The following is a 19,553-nucleotide window of genomic DNA, read 5'->3' on the forward strand; positions in this document are numbered from 1 at the left end:
AAATATAAGGCACTTTTTCCTACAGATACTTGCAATAATAAAGTGCACATTATGATTAGCCAGATATTTTTATCTCAACAGTATCACTATACTGAGATTCAACTTTTTAATTTTTCATACTTTCTTGTACACACTCTTAGGCAAAAAATTTGTTACATCTAATTCTTCTGATATTTTCTGATTGCCATCTGCTGTCATGTAATACATTTTTAGGTGCTGTAGTTTAATCCTTGAAAGCATAATGGTTACTATATGTACCACCCACTTCAGTATTGAGGAAGCGTGCATTTTGCCCACAGTGTGTGTTCATTTGTCTTGTACGATTCTAACAAAAGCAGCATTAATCACTTACTCTTTAAATTAGAGGAGCAGTATTTCCTCTTATGTAGGGACTGGCCTTTTAAGAATTGCATTGTGTTTTATGTGAGGTTGGAACTGACTTTGGAAGTTTCAGGCTTCAAGGGGTAATGTGGAGACGGAAAAAGCTTACAGCTGGCCACCTCCCTATATTGGTCAGCAATTTATGTGTGTTTGTGTATGGAGGAGATACAGCAAATCAACATCGCTAGTTTTAGTCGATCTCATACCCACACTTTTTTATTTTTCAAGTGAATGAGCATGTTTGCATTCAAGCTATGTTGATTGATAACAAATTTAACCAGATTTTGGATTTTGGGTAAGATGATTCCACGTGGTTTCTAGTTACCAGTGTTTTGCTGTACCAGGTCTTGTTTGTTGCCATGAAATAGTTACACGTCCATACAGTTTTAGATTAGCGCTTCTAAGTGGCCAAGTTCACAGTATTTCAACCATTAAAGTCAGCAAACCTATGAGGTATAATACTTAAAATTTTAACAGATACTCTTAGATTTATCAGAATATTTGCTTTGCTCTTGTGAAAATGGATGTTTTGTTTCTCCTCTGGTTTAACTCGTTTTAAAGCTCAACATTAGACATGTCCTAAACCACTCCAATCCAGGTCAGGACCTCACATTTTGCTCATCCCCACCCTTCGTTCTCAAGTTTCCATACAAAACATTTGAATACCTTTCTCGTCTTATCCAAGCCACATGCCCCCCCGACTCCCTCGATTTGACTACTCTGAAAATCTGTGTGAGGTTTCATGAGATACTCTCACACCTACCAGCGACTTATGCCAGCCTGGCATTTCTATACCTTACCTTCAAAGCCTGCTGGAACAGATCTCCTTCACCTCCCTTCTTGTTCTCAATGATCTCATCCAGTCTTGATAAAGCTTGAGGTACAGATGAAGTTGGATCCTGGAGTATAGTCTCTGCGAGATCGGTCCATGCCCTCTGGGGAGCGGGAAGTTTATCTCCCCGAGTCTGCTGCTGCTGGAACCTCCTGAACGAGGTGTGCAGGGCGTCAATTCCCTTAAGTTCTGCCTCTGCCCTTGCCCATTGCCACAGTGAAGCCAGTTCTGACCCTGCTTTAGCCACACCTGGTGGTTGCCTACTTTCCAAAGTATCTCCCAACGTTTGAAAGGCACGAAGCAACTCTACATCTGCTCCTCCAAGAGTGTCATTTGCTAAAGCCACCCATCGAGGGTCTTTCACGTCATTCCACAAGTCATGAACTAAGTCTAGTAATTCCAGTCGCAGCTCATCCACGACCGAAAGTCCGGGTCCTGATTTCCCACGGTGTCGGCCATCACAGTTGTCAACCACGTGAGTGACCACAAACAGCAGAACTAGTCCCTTCACCAACATTTCTCGCCTTCACATTCACATCCACGGAGTTCAGCACACAAACTTCACTCACATACACTGCGCTCAACCTTGTAGCTTGTTTCCATTTAACTTGCTAATTAGTCACATAGAAGTGTTTGGAGTTTCATTCATCGGCTAATGAAATCCTGTTGAGTTACCATTTGTTATGTAAGTCTTTTGAGAACAGGGGGTTGAGTGTAAGGATATTTCTACCTAAGAGGGAGTAAGAGAACTACATAATGAGCTCCATGCAGGATCTTCATCCATGGTCTCATAATCAGAAAGCAGGTGTTTCAGAAATAAGAACTTTTTCCTGAGGAAGGAAAATATCCTGTTTCAGAAACATCTGCGTTCTGAATACAAGACCATGGACGAAGTCCAGAAACTCGGTAATCCTGCATGGAGCTCACTATGTCAGCGACCACCTCTGTGGTGTAGTGATCAGAGTTCCTGGCTACAGATCCAGATGTCCGGGTTCGATTCCCGGCGCTACCAGATTTTCTGAGAAGTAGTGGGTATGGAACGGGGTCCAGTCAGCCTCGTGAGCAAGCAAAGCAGCCATATCTCAGATAGAGAACGGGCATTTGTGCTTGTGACTGGATATACTGACCGGTGTTTTTTACTTGTGTATGTAGATTCCGTTAAGTGGCGAGACTGGTTAGCAAGTAAATGGGGCCCATTTTTGGGATATATGTAGGCTTATGTAATGTAGTGGTATTCTTGAAAGAAAATTTCTGTCTTATAGAACTGACTAGAAATGCTTAGAATATGTCGGCTGGGAAACTTCAGCATGAGAGAGATCGTAATTTTGAAAACATTCTGGGCCTGTGAAGAGAACTGGTTTCTGTGATGAGACGCCGTGTGGTCAGGCATAAGTCTAATAATGTTTCGGAGGAACGTACTGCTTCCGTCTTCAGGGTGAAAGAGTAAGCCATGCAAGCAGCGCTTGAAAGTAGAGACAGTAGGTTCCTCCGAAACGCTATTAAACTCGTGCCTGACTACACGGCGTCACATCCCCGAAAATAACACTCCTCGCAGCCATCTCCATAAGAACCCGTAACACTTCACAGTAGGCCCATTAACGCTTTGTACCTTCAAGCCAGAAATTTGAAATTCCGAACATCCAACGCAAAAGAAGTACGTACTTTGTGTGTCCACTGCCACATACGGGTATGTTAAGTGAACTTAGTACTGAACTATTCATTAAGGACTTCTAAGATTCTGTAAATAGGCCGCCTCTGTGGTCTAGTGGTCAGAGTTCCTAGCTACAGGTCCGGGTTCGATTCCCAGCGTTACCAGATTTTCTGAGGAGTAATGGGTGTGGAACGGGGTCCACTCAGTCTCGTGAGCTTAATTGAGGAGCTATTTCAACGAAATACGGCTCCGGTCTAGAAAACCGAGACTAACGGCCGTGGGAATCCGTTGCGCTGACCACGCGACACCCTCTATCCGCAAAAATTGTCACTAACTTCGCCGACAGGCGGCGGTCTCTCGGTCGGCATAGTTCGCTCGCGGACTAAAAGCCACGGAGTTAAGTTTTATTAGTTTAAGGTTCTGTAAATAAGAGGTAAAGGGGGGAGGGGAGTCTCCCTATGCACTATGACATGAAGACGTATGGGGGACTGGATGTATAGATCACGTAAATAAACTTTTCAAAAGTAACGGTTATCTTAGGGTCACAAAGTGGAGTGGGGAGAGTAAAGGGAAGTTCAGACACATGGTACCGACCCTCGCGTGGGTGCGGGGTAGCTGCCCACTTTGCCCCTTGAAGAGTTTCTGTGAACACGGTGATGAACCTTCAGGTCCTATAAAAGTAGAAACTCTGTTGGCTGCTTGGTCAGTCATGCTCCATCTTTGGGTCGCGACTACCCAAAGCGGCGCAGTTTATACAATTTACACTAAGTGGGGTCGCAGAGTTCACAAATTATTTAAAATACAGTTTTATCCATGCACAGTTTTGGCAAGTCAGTAGAATGTAATATAGGTGATTTCGGAAAATCTAGCTGCGGCCAATTAAACAATTCGCGATTTTTTTTTTTTTAATTTCTGCACAGGAACATTTTATAGCTTAATGTAGGTGTAGAGAGAGTGTAAAGCTAAGACTATGTGTGATGTTTGGAGTATGTGGTTCAGTGAAACTATTATAGTTTCTTAAGCACAATAGACCACTGTAGGTCGCGGTGCAAGGGCCGAGGAGGCCTACCCCTCATACATTCATTATAGTTTCTGTGTTCAAATCCGTTGCCAGGAAACGGCTAGTGGAAAATAATAGACTGAGGAAACAAGTCTGTGTGTGTCAGTCATCTGTAAAGTCTAGTTACAAGTCATGAGTGTATGAGTAAGTGACCAATAAATCGAGTCACCAATCCAAACCCCGTCTATAGTGACACACATACTGCGTGACAATATGCTCGCCAGTGGCGAGGGGCTGGACCGCTGATCCTGTCACTTTACGGTTTAACTTCAGCGGAGCTGTCAGTCAGCGTATGAATGTGGACGCACATGGGTCATGAATAAAAGGATAGTGTGAAATGGAGGGTTAGTAAGTAGAGCAACTGCCGGTAATTGGCCATGTAAACACGCCATTATCTAAATGGATTATCTGTCCCATATTTTAACCTTGATTTACTCAATGTAGCAAGCAGTTTATCGCATCAAAACATACTTATATCAGCTATCTATAGGGCATACATAATTGATACTCTGCTTCGTTTTTCCTTGTATAGGCGCTAAGTTTCAAAACAGTTCTCCCCACGGAACAGCGTCCTTAAGGGTCTAATGGTTGCCCCTCAAGCTCTCTTCCGATATTTTATAATGTCTGTGTTCACAAGTGCCACCACTGGTCCCTGTCCTGAGCCAGATTAATGCAGTGCAGTCATTGTAATATTATCCATCGGCTCGTAGGTCTTGCAAGCTATCTCGTCACGTTTAGGTACCTCCAAAACGCCACTGCCCAACTTTCCACCATCTCCATATTCACCGCTGTCTCAAATCGTGCTCGAAACGAGAACTTCACCGAGGGCTGGATTTACGTTTTATTTGGGGGGGGGGGCCGCAACATTGGAAATGTTGACGCCTCTATCAGTAACAGTAACAGTATCACGAAACATCAGTTAGAGAAACAAATTCGTTGGCTTCTGTTTGTTTTGTGGAGGCCCCAAGGCTACTGCCCTAGTCGTTCCCCCTTAAACATGGCCCCAACAAGAGACGGAAATGTCTATAATACTCGTATATGGGACAGTAACCACTAGAGGCAGGACACGCATCCTCACCTGTTGGCTCCCTTTGTCTGCACGCCTCCAGAACGTGAGCATTTCACATCCGGCGTCTAAACCAGTTAGCCTGCTTGCATAAGACGCGTGCTGATAATTACGACAACTAATCAGTGGTTATTGTGTACAGGTAGAGGCCTTGCGACGAGCTGATCACCCGCCCAAGGAGGCCTACCGAAGTGAACGGAGAAGTTCATGGAGGTGGGCCTGGGGCTGTAGTGCCAAGGAAAATAAACCAGCACTATGCTACAAGTCGGAAGGTCGCGGGTTCAAATACCGAGGTGGTCATTTGATTTTTTTCAATTGACCTAATCCTTCCGGCCGCACTATGGCCCTGGGGTTCACTCAGCCTCTAACAGAAATGAGTTAAATAATTTTCCTGGGGAGTAAAGCGCGGCCGGGGCGTAAGGCTGACAACCTTACCGCCATCTTTGAGCCGATTGTCTAGAAAATGTGGGACCCTCAACGTCTCACAACCCTGTGGGCTTTCATGGCCCGTTACAGGGATAGCTTTACTTTACTTAATAGTGATTAATATTGTTTTGACGTTGAGTGTACTTCCTAGGATTTCTCAATGCCACTATATGAAACGAGCAGGCTCCAAGCTGCATAACTGTTCCCTTGAGAGAGCCAATACGTACCGCACATTACTTTCTGAGAGAAAGCTGTTCAAGTTGCAGCAGCGTTTAAACCTGTTAAACCTATATAATTGGTGAAGACACTATTGGGGTGTGCCGTAGCTCAGGCGGTTTAGTACCTGACTTCTCACCGCGGCGGCAAGTTTGATCCCAGGTCAAGTGATGTGGGATTTGCGGTAGACGAAAGTGTGCTGGGACCCGTTTTCTCCAAGTAGGATTTGAGGTTCTCACAGCTGTGGCTAAAGAGTACTGTCTCTGAGATATAACGCCGTGTAGTCCGTTGAAAGTCAGCCAACGTTTCGGAGCAACATACTGACTCCATCTTCACGGTCGAATAAGCCGAGTCCAAGGTATCGGTTTCCTCTACTAGTTTTCATTCCACGAAATGTTTTTCATTAATTATCCTATAATACTATTCTCCCCCTCGTTGGTGTCTCCACCTCATCGTGGTGAGGGGGTTTGAGTATGCCAAGGACCCTGAGAGCTATACCAGCGGTAGCGTAGCTACTGGCAGGGCCTCCCTTGCTGGACAGGTCAAAGGGTAGGCATCAGACGAAGAGAGACACCAAAAACTGATGCCGGAAGCAGCGTCATCAGCAGCGACTTGAAGCACAGAGCAAATGATGCTCGAGATGGTTCAAGTTCGTATAGCAACAGGCGTGACCAGAGTGGTTTGAACGGCTGCTGTACTGCGATGTGGAAAGCAAATGGAAAAACTACCACATTATCACTTTTCCTGGATAGTCTCTTTCCAAAAACAGAAGATCGCATTAAGTGGAGGAACTGTTTTGGAAGAGACTGTGGACCTGTCGTCTGACAGATTACTGATGAATGAATGAATGAATACTATTCTGTATAGTTCCCGTCGTTAAATAATAATAAAAAAAACCAATATTATATGTATGTAATGCGATTTGACGGGGTTTGGAGGAAAATTGTTTGACATGTTCACAATAACAAGTTGCTCCCTTCATAAGAAATTAATAGATCCTCAGCTAGTGAAGAAATTACCTGCCTTTTGTTGAACATGAATGTTCATTACCGTGTTCACAACAGCCTGCCCCTAGCCCCTGCCCAGAGTTAAACGAATCCAGTCAACCCTGTCGTACCCTACTTCTCTTAAGATCTCAAGAATGCCGTCTTCTGGAATGTGGCGCCGTATAGATCTAGTGTAAATCGACGTTTCGGAGGAACGTATCGTCTCCATCTTTAGGGTAGAAAAATCTGCGAGCTAGTAACCAGCGTGTGCAGGTGGCTGCGGGCTAGATGTGTTTCCGTCCTCAGCTGAGGGGGGGGAGACACCTACTCACCTTAGTCACCCCCCTCACCTGAGGACGGAAACGGATCCAGTTTCCGAAACGTGTTTTCTAATTTCTAGAATACCGTACAATGAACAAGGTCCAAAAACCCAGTAATTCTAACAGGAGGAGGAGGTTTTAAATGTTGCGACATATTTGCTTCAATACAGAGCTCACAACTCAAGGACGGTCCGTAGAAAATATTCATAAACGCTTAATATGACATACGAGACGACGCGACACGTAGCCCAATAGCATTAAGTGACGTCAGAAACTGCAGACTCATGTTGTTTCATAAATAGCAAGTGAAATACCGCACAACAAGGTTGTGGGGTGGGGGGGCTCGTCAGTGACGAGGGTAAAATGAAGGCCAACGAATGGATATATGTATTTGTGAGTTATTTAGCGAAGCTGACAGTAACTCAGACTATGTTACGACGAGCGGAAAAATATTTTAATGTATTCTTAATATCCCCCCCTAAGTTTTTTTCTTTGATTTCTCCACAGATCTCGAACGGCATATTTTCATAGTAAATACTGTCATGTGTATATGTCTGTATTATATATATGCTTTCGTTCTATGTATAAATGCATACATATAACATGGGAGGAGCCGGGATAGATTAGTCGGTATAGCGACTGGCTACGGGCTGGAGGGCGGAGGAGTCGGAGTTCGAGTCCCGGTGAGGCAAGAATTTTCTCTTCTCCACGTAGTCCAGACCGGCTCTGGGGTCCACCCAACCTCCTATATAATTGGTACCGGGGGTAAAGCGGCCGGGCGTGAAGCTGACCACTCACCTCAAACTAGTACCGAGGTCAAGAAAATATAAATCTATACATCCACTCGCCCATACGGCTTCATGGCGTAGTGCTTAATTAGTTGATCACAGGGACAGCTTTACCTTTTACCTATATACATATATACCAACACAAGGTTTTGTAAGTATGAGATTTGTGATTGTAATTACGCACCTTCACGTTACCATGGCAACGAACTGTCGAGCGTTAACACGTTGCATGAACGTAAGTTAAGCAATACGTAAGGGACGAGCGAACACACTTTTGTGTTTGTGTATCGTGTAATTTTTATGAAAATTAGTAATATTTTGATGTTATATGTGAAGTGTAGTATACTGTGTAAAGGAGACGGTTTACAATTGACTGTTTGTGCCATTTGTTCGTGGGAGATGCCGTTAACCATCGGCCTTGACGTATCATTCGATAATACTGGTATGTAGGACCGTTAGGCAGTACGGGAGAACTTAGAGGAAGTGAACCTCACAAATGCTTACGTAACGAATGGGGTCCTCGCATTAAATTCGCAGCGGTCGTTACACTAGGGTTGATGCGAAAAGTTGAGTTGGGTAATACGGAGTACTTTAAATTTAACAAGTCATCGATTTTTTTTTGTAGAAATAGCAAATATGCTGAATATGATGCTCTTATTGTCGTTCAAAGATGTAACTATTTTGTGGTTACATGTAGTGGTTTTGTTGTAACTGTGGATTTTACCACACTATACTGATCACTGTGTAACCATTCCCCCCCTATTACTTTCTTTACTTGATTAACGAGTGTATTCATTTAATTCTAATATTTTACATTTACGTTCTGCAGTTGCTTTATTTAACAACGCTGTATCATCGGAATTAACTAACACTTTATGAGCGTAACTGCCTTGAAATAAATAATCTTTTCCGAGTGAATCAAATCTCCAAAAAATCGCTCTCTCCGTCACAGCTGCGTGACGTCAACACACCTAGTACGATGCGTATACATGCATCGAGTTGGTGCAGATCTATCCTAGCTGGTATGCAACCAGCAGTACGACGTCTGTGTAATCCAATGCACTATTTCGTTTAAAGACCTTCGATTAATCCTGTGTACGGAAATAATCGCAGTTTATTCCGAGAATCCTAGTCTGGGAAAAGGTCGCCTTTATTTAACGATGAAATAAATATGTGTATATATCGTACTTTAACAAAGAGACGAAGAGACGCCTTCGTGTACTGTGTACGTTACAATTGTCGGCTTGGATTTTTGTTCGGCCCTTACTGTTGTCCTTGGTACACTGAAGCTCTTAACTCCGTGGCCTGTAGTCCGCAAGCGAACTATACCGACCGAGCGACCGCCGCTTGTCGGCGAAGTTAGTGCCAACTTTAGCGGATCCTCACGGCCGTTAATTTCGGTTTTCTAGACCGGAGCCGCTATTTCCTTGAAATAGCTCAATTATCCTCACGAGGTTAAGTGAACCACGTTCCAGACCCACTACTCAGAAAGATCTGGTAGTGCAAGGAATCGAACCCGGGACCTCCCAGTGATCCTAAATGTACAGTAGGATGGTTAGGGTCAGTCGTTCCTTCCCACAACTTGCCTCGCCTTAGCTTTGCTGAAGGATAATGCACGACTGTGCTCTAAAGGACTGACCAACCTCGCCTTTGTTCACCCCTTATGAACAATCAGCTGATGTTCGTCAGAGAACCGGCTGGGTAGCCGCCTATGGAAATTCCTTCTAACCTGATGTCGCCAATGCGAATCAGTGCCATATGCAGGCTTATGGGAACCCGAAACCAAAATGTTATATTCATTGCTGGTACTGGGCTTTCTTTCCGCGGATACACAACAGAGGCGTCTGTTGGACACATCGTGTCTGCCTTCCATGACTCCCTGTTTCGCGCAATCTGCGTCCAAAATCCACAAAATAAATTCATGTAACAGTCCTCCTTGAGAAGCTGACAGTTACACATCTGCCTAGGAAACTCTTCGAACTCGGAGTTTCAGTACCCGTGTTCGCATACTGTCATATCCTGTTTCTTTTAATATGCGTTCGAATGTTTTATAAGTGCGTGTTTTGAGGTGATTTATTCCATTTACTCGTCGTCTAGAATTTTACTGCGTGTCCCATTCCACGGGGGGGGGGGGCACGCGGTAGCTGGTTGAGGCCCTATGCTACAAGCCGGAAGGTCGCGGGCTCGATTCCCGAGGTCATTGGATCTTTTAATTGACCTAATCCTTCCAGCCACACTATGGCTCTAGGGTCGACTCAGCCTCTTAACAGAAATGAGTACCAGGAATCTTCCTGGGGGTAAAGGGCGACCGGCGCATAGGGTTCACAACCTCACCGCCATCTGTGACTCGCCTGTCTAGAAAATGTGGGAGCCTCGACGTCTCACAACCCTGTGGACATCCACGGCCTGTTACAGGGACAGCTTTACCTATTACCTGCCCCTCTCCTCGTCTCACCTCATCGCTCTTACATTGATTGCCCCGTTAGAAGTTGGTGGAGAGTACAAATTGTGACACCCTTAATTCTGTAACTGTCTATATCTTTCTGACTCCCTGCTACCTTCGGCTTTACGGCCCTTTTAGTTTAAGCCTTGGCCTCCCTTACCGTCCTTTATTTTCTCTCTTAGAGTTTATGTCCAGCTTTCTGCTGCTACCAAGCAGACTGGTTGGCCGCGCCATAGCTCAAGCGGTTAGTCGCTGGCTTCCCACCGCGGCGGCCTGGGTTCGATCCCGGTTCTGGTCAAGTGAGATTTGTGGTGGACAAAGTGGCGCTGGGGTAGTTTTTCTCCGAGTACTTCGGTTTCCCCTGCCGATCTTCATTCCACCAATTGCTCCACAATCACCCTCGCCTATCATCTGGGGATGGTACAGTAGGCCAGAAGTGGCCGCAGTACAAGGGACTTAGTCCCACCCCACTAGCAATAAAAAAAGAAAAGCAGATGGTTCGTGGTTTTCGTCGGTCTCTTCAGGCAAATTCCCGGATAGTAGCAACGGCCATGCCACGGCGGCTTCCTTCGAAATCCGTTCCCATTCACCATCATTCATCAGTCATCCTACTCTCCGACGCTACACAGTCATTATATAATCCACAAAAAGACGCGTGATTTTGTTGCGCACACAGGAATTTTCTTCCGTAATGTTGTCTGCTCGAGGTATGACGCACATTCAGTAACATATCTGGGATTCGGCGCAGTGTGGTCGTTGAATGATATTTCTGTCGACTATTTAACTGCGTTTTTCAGTATCGACACTGTAGGGTCGGATGACTGAAAATGGCTGAAATGGAGAAAGAACAGGAAGGAACCGGTCCTCCCCTAGTGGCATATGCTTGGAGTTGCTGAGGAAACCCACAAAAGCCTTTTGTCATGCTCGAGATTCGAACCGCTCATGTACCGCACTGCGTCGCAAGTAGCGCAGGAGGAATCGGGATTGTGTTTCGGGTCAGAAGAGTAACCAACTCCCAGTCGAGGTTACCAGTGTCAAGTAGTGAACCGTTGCGCTCGTCTGTGGACGCAGTGTTATGTAGTACAGGCAGTAAAGACCCGCTTTTCATTCCTGCCTTAAGCGTAAGGATTTTTCTTCATACTCCGTCTTTTGAAAGTCCTCTGTCGTCTAGTGGTCCAAAGTTCCTGACTACAGATCCAGAGGTCCCGGGTTCGATTCCCGGCGCTAACAGATTTTTTTGAGAGGTAGCGGGTGTGGAACGGGTTCCACTCAGCCTCGTGAGAATAATTGAGGAGCTACTTGAATGGAAAAGTAGCGGCTCCGGTCTAGAAAACCGAAGTTAACGGCCGTGGGGGTCCGTTGCGCTGAACATGCGACACCCCATATCCGCAAAAGTTGACACTAACTTCGCCGACAAGCGACGGTCGCTCGGTTGGTATAGTTCGCTTGCGGACTAAAACCACGGAGTTTGTATTTTTTTATATCATACAACAGAGAGATTCCAAGAACAGTGTAAAACAGCAGTTTATATAATAAAATTTAAATCGATACTGACATACAGCGCCGAAACATGGATCCTGACAAAGAGAGAACAAATCGAAGAAATGGATATGACATTTCCCAGAAATATCGAGGGGGAATTTTTTTTTTAGAGATGAAGTTGGGATCCGAAATTTGATAATGGAGTTACAGAAGTAACCATTGCACTGATTTCCTCAAATGAGAATAATATATACAGTAAGGATACCACAAATGGCTTTAAAATTAAAATTTAGAGGAACGAGGCATGTGGGACGACCCACAACAAGATGGTTTAACCAGATACTGGAAGACATGAAGAGGAGATGGAAACGCTGGCAAGAAATCGAAGGGGATTTTGGGAATGTAGAAGAAACTGGGGACTTTTCATCCACCAACTCGTATAAGACGGAAACGACTGAAGAAGAAGAAGAAGAAGAAGAAGAAGAAGCCGTAGGAATGAGGCCCCGTGAAAGCCTCTGGTCTCATATGAATCACTCTGACGCTCTTTTAGCCTAGAACGTTTCCCCTGACCTCACGAATTAAGTACCAGACTATGAAAACGTATGGAGAAGTGCACGTCTGTTTGCATTCATTGTTAACCTTCGCCCAAACACGGAGGCGAGTGGTTAGCTTCACCCGAAACCTCGTTTGCACCCACTGGATGTGAGGCACGGTCGGCATCGGTGCGAGTCTAGACGCTGTGGATAGAAGAACAGTCTCGTACACTGCCGGAAGTCGAACCCCCAGTCTCGGGTTGTCGCGTCGCCTGGTCCCTAGCTACCTCTCAGTGATGAAGGAACCGGGTCATGGTCGCTTCCAGTCAGCCCTGAAGAGTTCCGTTAACTCGGACTGATTTCACGCCAAGCCCGTTCAAAGGAGCTTTCACTAACCGCTATGCAGTTCTCTCGGCACTGTGTCATCTTGCAGCGTTCGTTTTGGCTAGTGCTGTAGATACTGGATTGCAGACAATCTGTGACAACTGAACCCCGTCTAATAAAGCAGCTCTGATGGTACGTCACGCAGTCGGTAGGCACCGTGGTGTTAGTTCTCACTGTATGTTGAAACTAGAATTTTGTAACTTTCTGACAATGATATAACGATCTGCGTTGTCATCTGATGACAGAGCAACCTTAAAAGATAGTTTAGGAACAGTAACTTATTTACTTGATCCTTTCCTCTTGTACCTTTACGGTGTCGAGTTTTTTTACAGTTTGATCATTTTATAGACGGTAGGTCTCCTTGGACGAGTGATCAACTCGTCGCAAGACCTCTACCTAAACACAGGATAACACAAACCCATGCCTTGTGTGGGATTCGAACCCACGTGTAGATGTTTCAATTCCTTGTTTGTTCATAAAATCTAGCATGCTTCTCACCCAGGGCCCTAGTTATTAGACGTAGGTCCTAAATGTATATTGCATACAAAGTTCTAGTAGGATAAACCTGAAGGAAAGAATTCTAGGAAGACTTAGGTATAGATGAAGAGTAGGACAGAGAGAGTTGGACTGGATTCATCTGGCTTAGGATAGGCACCAGAGGCTGGATGTTCTAAACAGGGTAATGAACCTTTGGGTTCCATAAGATGGTAGCAGTTTCTTCAGTGGATAAACAAATGTTGTAGTTCCCACATGTAGAGAAAATTTGCGCAGATCTGAATTGTGGCAACAGTTAGAATAGGGCCCCCAAAAATATATACCCCAAGGGCCCCAGCGAGGAGCGAGAGATGTGCGGAACGTTTCTGTTTTTGAAGTAGCTTGGGGAGTGGTCTTTAGAATTCCCTCTTAGAGGCGATTAGGAGACTGAGCCAGGTGGTGAAGTTAGGAGAGCATGGAGGTCACCAACATTTCAACGTGGCCGCGCCATAGCTCAAGCTGTTAGTCGCTGGCTTCCCACCGCGGCGGCCCGGGTTCGATCCCGGATCTGGTCAAGTGTGATTTGTGGTAGACAGAGTGGCGCTGGGGCAGGTTTTCTCCGAGTACTTCGGTTTCCCTTACCAATCTTCATTCCACCAATTGTTCCACAATCACCCTCACCTATCATCTGGGGCTGGTACAATAGGCCAGAAGTGGCCGCAGTACAAGGGATTTAGTCCCACCCCACTAGCAATAAAAACATTTCAGTGTGATGGTTAGGAATGTCAGCCGTCGTGTTGCGCATGCTTGATATTGTACAACTGTCCCGTGATTCCTGAGGCCATTTTGATTGAAAAGCGTGATGGGTACCTCAAATGTATTATGACTTCAAGTAGTGTGTGTCATTGGGAGCCGGGATAGCGACTAGGTACGGGCTGGACGACCGAGACGTCGCAGTTCGAGTCCTTGTAGGGTGAAGAATTTTCTTTTCTTTGCGTTGTCCAGACCGACTCTGGGGTCCACCAAACCTCCTATCCAATGTGTACCGAGGACTCTTTCCCGGAGGTAAAGCGGCCGGAGCGTGAAGCTGACCACTCACCTCCAGCTAGTGCCGAGGTCAAGAAAATGTGGATCTATACATCCATTGCCCCATACGCCTTCATTGCATAGTGCTTAATTAGTTAGGCACAGGGACACCTTTACATTTTTGCTAATAGTTTGTGTCATTGGGGAAATCTTCGTGAGGAGGGGTGTACAGCTGACAAGCGTTCGGTTATGTCCGCCGTCAGCTTGGATGCACAGCCCGGTTCGTTGGGCTCCAGAACGTGTAATCTTACGAAGAGTTCCGGCGTTATTAGCGTGTCTTGCGACATCAGAAATTCACTGAAGCAGTTCATCTCTCGTGTCCGCCTTGCGTTCGTAACATAGTAGTTTTCCATGTGACCCCATGTGGTAATCTGAGGGGCTGAGATCCGGTGAACGCGGTGGTCAGTTTACCGTGCCACGCACAGCGCATGCGCAACGTTTAGAATACTCATTGTACCCATGCTGATAAGCAAATATACCGCACCCGTTTCTAGGCACGTTCCGTTGTTACAGTGAGTAAAATTACTCATACTTTCGTATCATTCCTTTCCACCTGACATTCTTTCAGTATTGAAGACCGCCATGATACGGGAGATGACACCGTGTAGTCTGGTAGCTCACGTACCGGAGTACACAGTGTCACTGAGCAAGTTGGCTCAACCGGTAACTCTCCTGACATGTATTCGGTAAGTACCTGGTTCGAATCTCGGCCGCGACGCCGGATATTCTAATATTTTTTCGTGGTTTTCCTCAGTCTCTGCAGGCGAGTTCCGGCATAGGCCACGTTCTATTCAGCTTCTCGTTCGGCAGTCGTACCATCCGACGCAATGTGGTATGAGCTGCAGACAGCGTCGCGAAATAAACCGTAATAAAAACACGGCGTCACATCCAAGAAAGATGCGAGAACCTGAAATGCAGCATATTTCGGTTTTGCTTATATTGTGGGCTTCGGGGTTATGACGCCGTGTAGTCAGGTAGGTACGTACCGTACTATGGCCGTATGGGGTTACGTGCGGGCATGGTTTGCATTGAACCTGTGCTCCTGAAACTTTTCTTGCGGATGCCTGGCACAGTTTCCTGTACATCGTACGTTGGCATCGGTAGTCTTGTGTTTGGCTGCAACCCGCATGGCTCTCCTTCGGCCGGATGTGCGGTGTTTGTCTCCTCCATGTGCTTTCAGGGTTCATATTCTTGCGTCTCACATAACTAACCATCAGACTCCTGAATACGGGCCCTCTTAAGAAGTTTTTTTTATTGCTAGTGGGGTGGGACTACGTCCCTTGTACTGCGGCCACTTTTGGCCTATTGTACCAGCCCCAGATGATAGGTGAGGGTGATTTTGGAGCAGTTGGTGGAATGAATATTGGCAGGGGAAACCGAAATGCTTGGAGAAAACCTGCCCCAGCGCCACTTTGCCCACCACAAATCCCACTTGATGAGACCCGGGATGGAACCCGGGTCGCCGCGGTGGGAAGCCAGCGACTAACCGCTTGAGCTATGACGCAGCCCGTTGTTAAGAAGTTAATAGTTACTTATCTATTCTAGAAGTTCCCCGCATTATTTTTTGTGACCCGAAGCTCACTGCCGCCTGTTTTGAGCGAAATGAATGTAGCATCCTATATCTATAAGATCCGATTTAATATTACCTTCAAATCGACGCCTTGCTGTTCCAAGTTGGCTTTTCCCCTTAGGTTTTTTTGATACGAAAGGTCCTACCCACAGCTGCCCACAGTCCCAGTTTCATCCTGATTAAGCTGGCGAGGAATGCAAATTATGAAGCCCCTCATGATGCAGTTTTTGCCATCGTTCTGTTCTCCCATCGCAGCATCCTGTTCCCAAACACTCGTGTGAGGGACCACGTTTCATGTCACCTTTAAGACGGCACTCGCTTTAATATCACCCGTTGGTGATACAGAACAAAGGCTACATGCTTATATTGATTCGTCCTGACTCGATGGCGTCCCGTCCCTTGTGAAGTATCACACGAGATCTCAAAGCCCGTGAGATTGCTATGAAGCATCAGTTAAGTGTTATTGATATTCTCATGGCGGGGAATGTTCTGAGTTGTGACGCCGTGCTGTCTGTTAGGCGTGTACTTCTAACTAGAAGATAGAGGCATATGTTCCTAGGAAAGGTTGGTAATGCCTTCAGAGTACCTACGCTGTCTTAACCTAGAAGACACAATTATTTTGGATACTGCCCACCATATTGTGTTTTTTCGATCACGTTTCGCAAACTTTCTACCGGAAGGAAATTCTTTTACCCAGCAGGGCGTGTTAGAAGGGACTATCTTCATCAGTGGACAATAGACAGTGTCAGGAAGATGCGACGCACTTCGAACCTACAATATGGCGTACAGACTGCGGTTGTCCTGTCGCTTGGAATGTTGAGAGAAGGCAGGTGCAGTGCAGCGACCGCCCGGATTTCTGAACAAGTGCATTGGTATGCCTGGCTTTCCACTTATTTGCTTTGCCCTTGGTATCACTGCAAGGAACAAAAGTGTTCCTTCACTGCCCATAGCAAATACAAGACCGCTACGATGACAGAACAAAAGAGATAAGTTTGATGTGTTGTTATACCAGTGAAACAGCGGGAAAGTCTCGATGTCGTACGGGCTTTCGTACTGTTAATTTGCCCCCTTTTATCGAAAAGATTGGTCGCTCGAGACTTGAATTCGGGAAGTGTTCGAGTATCGACGAGGACATGAACCCCACCCTAAGCAGCTTAATCTCTGGCACACGGTAAGGCTCCAGGACCCGTATTCGAGAGGTGCTGGGTTTGAGTCTCGGCTGGACACCGGCTATCCAGATAGGGTTTTCGGAATTTTCCTCAGGCCTTCCAAATTCTTGCCAGTTTATCTGTGACCCAACGCTTCCTCGCTGTACAGTCTACTGACAAGACAAAGCCTGTAGTCCGGAAGCGAACTATACCGACCGAGCCACCGCCGCTTGTCGGCGATGTGAGTGCCAGCTTTAGCGGATAGAGGGTGTCGCATGGTCAGCGCAACGGATTCCCACGGCCGTTACTTTCGGTTTTCTAGACCGGATACGGTGTACCGACACCGTCGTAAAGGTGACCTCAGATGTAGGTAAGGTAAAAATGTTAGGTTGTCCCCGTACTTATTAAGCACTACGCCATGAAGACGTATGGGGGAATGGATATATAGATCCACGTCTTCTTGACCTCGGTATTAGTTGGAGATGAGTGGTCACCTTCACGCCCCTGCCGCTTTACCTCCGGTACCCATTGGACAGGAGGTTGGGTGGACCCCAGAGCCGGTCTGGACGACGCGGAAAGGAAACAATTCTTGACCCTACCGGGACTCAGACTCCGAATCCTCAGCCGCCCAGCCCGTATCCAGCCGTAGAGGATTCACTGTCAGTGTCTCAGTCGACCAAGTACTGTGTTCTCGTGAGATTTTTCCGACTAAAATTTTGTTTAAATTCATTTCTCCCGTACGTGCTACATGTACCGCCCATCTCATCCGCCTGGGTTTGATACGTATAATGAACTCAGATTTTCTTGGGTTTTGGACTTCGTCCATCGCCTGGTATTCTACAAACTAGAGAACACAACGTTTGGGAAACTGGATGTTTCCGTCCTCGGGTGAGGGAGGCGGGACACACCTGCTGTTGGGTCCCTTAGAAAGAACTAACCTCAATCAGAAGACAACCCCGTTGTGTCTCCTAGTTTGTAGAACACCAGGCGATGGACAGAGTGGAGAAACCCAGCAATTTTGAGTATTGTACACCACCGTCAGGACCCTTTAGAAGTCTAATGAAGTTTGGTAAGGCGTGCGTATTATGATTCCCTCTTATTCCTTTGAGGCCCAGTCTTCCCGGCACTCTTCTCGTGCGCCCTGTCTTCTTCCGCAGATGAGGTACCAGTTTCCCCTCCCAGATTAAACAACAAGGAAACTGCAGTTTCTATATAACCTCAGAATTATGAATGGTTTCCTTTGTGTTCTGTGACGCAGTATGTACCCAAGGATTCTAACAAGCTGTTAATCTCTTACCGAAGTCGTTTGTCCGTATTGATGTTACAGTAAATAGCATTTATTTGCACTAATACAGCAGTTCCCAAACTGTGATTCACAATCCCTTGATGGTACACCATTAATTGTGAACAAATTCACACACAGAAAAACGTTTATGGTCTAGACTTTCCAAATACCTGAGGCTTGTGAGTGTTATACTCTGCGTTCCAAAGGGGCATTGTACATGAAACACCAATTTCATTCCGTTGTCAGACAGTGGGACACGTAATGGACAATTTGTGGGACCAAAGGAAAGTTCGGTATGCGTTCGAATGCCCTGAAATTGAACGGTGGAACTGCTATATATATGCATGTGGTAATAAATGGCGTAGAACAAATTTAGTTCGACAAATTCTGATTTCCAGAAATTCGTTCACAGTTTTGCGTAGCGAAAATATGTCCGTGGATACCCGTATGGCCACGTGTAGATGTTTCTGTGTATTGCAGCGCATTGTAGTATCCATATGCTCGGTAAAATTTACGAGTTGAGTCCTTTGAGAACAGCATATTCACCGTACACGTAGTTTCAAAGGGTGATATAAATTGAATAGCTATTCCGTATAACTGCAACTTTCGTGCTCGTACGGCAGAGGGATTTCTGTGGACAGCTTGATACTCAACTGCTCACATAAACCTCTCTGTGGACATCCGATTGTCCCTTTTTACACCATCTTATTCATCTAAGGCTGATCCAAATATATATTTTGCCCCCCAATGTGTCAAGAGAAAATCTTCACTCGAAATTTGGTTTTAACCCAACAAGTGCCAAGTGTTCAAATTTCAACCTTTACAAAAACATATATGTAACATTTAGAGGAGCCTCTTTTCCTTACATTTTAAGTTCTTGCGGAGAAGCATTATTTGCCCATGTATTTTGAGTTTGGCAATGTGGAAATAACAGCTGGCACTTACAGGGTTATATACAGTCTATATGACAGAAGTCTTCTGTCGCTTATATGCGGTAGGTGTGTATATAAAATAAATGTAATACTCCATGAAAGCACGCACGCAGCTGTTGTATATACACTGACACTGTGACCACTACACAAAACACACACCTTAGCCGACAGGCTGCTACTGACTGTCAGAGAGAGGAGAGGTGGCGCAGGTCTTGCGCCGCGCTAGGGAACGCTAGGGAAGGAGGCTTGTGACGAGTGGCTCCAGTGAAGTGGAATCACTGGTTGGCGCACATCGAAGTCAAGTTTGTGTTCATTTAGCTTCATTTTTGTTGCACCATTCCCACGTATTACTAAATTCCATGAAGCAGAGTTCTTTTGAGAACCTAACATTTGTCGAGCTTGTCAAATGTAGGATTTAAGGTTCTCACACCGGTGGTTGGGGCAATATGCTACAAGCCGGAAGGTCGCGGGTTGTCACGATGAGGTCATT

The 19,553-nt window shown here is 45.8% G+C and overlaps 2 protein-coding genes across 9 annotated transcripts in view; one reads left to right on the plus strand and one right to left on the minus strand.

Moving 5' to 3' along the window:
• Window positions 1-19,553, plus strand: part of LOC111875026 (E3 ubiquitin-protein ligase Ubr3) — a gene marked incomplete in the record, with an annotated part of 109,374 nt that overhangs the window by 34,445 nt on the left and 55,376 nt on the right.
• The window catches only part of LOC111875028, a 50,022-nt gene that overhangs the window by 13,028 nt on the left and 17,441 nt on the right, over window positions 1-19,553 (minus strand). The window contains exons 1-2 of one of the 8 annotated variants that reach the window (XM_023871045.2): window positions 19,173-19,254; window positions 1,182-1,876 (exon numbers count right to left, since the gene is read on the minus strand). The exons of 2 other annotated variants lie outside the window; for them this stretch is intronic. In XM_023871045.2, the coding sequence (XP_023726813.1) occupies window positions 1,182-1,730 (549 nt within the window). In that variant the 5' untranslated portion in view covers window positions 1,731-1,876; window positions 19,173-19,254. Of the gene's footprint in view, window positions 1-1,181; window positions 1,944-19,076; window positions 19,255-19,553 lie in introns of those variants that run through there. 5 more of the 8 variants (XM_023871042.2, XM_023871046.2, XM_023871044.2 and 2 more) reach the window with 5 other exon arrangements.

Source organism: Cryptotermes secundus, unplaced genomic scaffold (genome assembly GCF_002891405.2).
Source record: "Cryptotermes secundus unplaced genomic scaffold, Csec_1.0 scaffold1228, whole genome shotgun sequence".
NCBI classification, from domain to species: Eukaryota; Metazoa; Arthropoda; class Insecta; order Blattodea; family Kalotermitidae; genus Cryptotermes; species Cryptotermes secundus.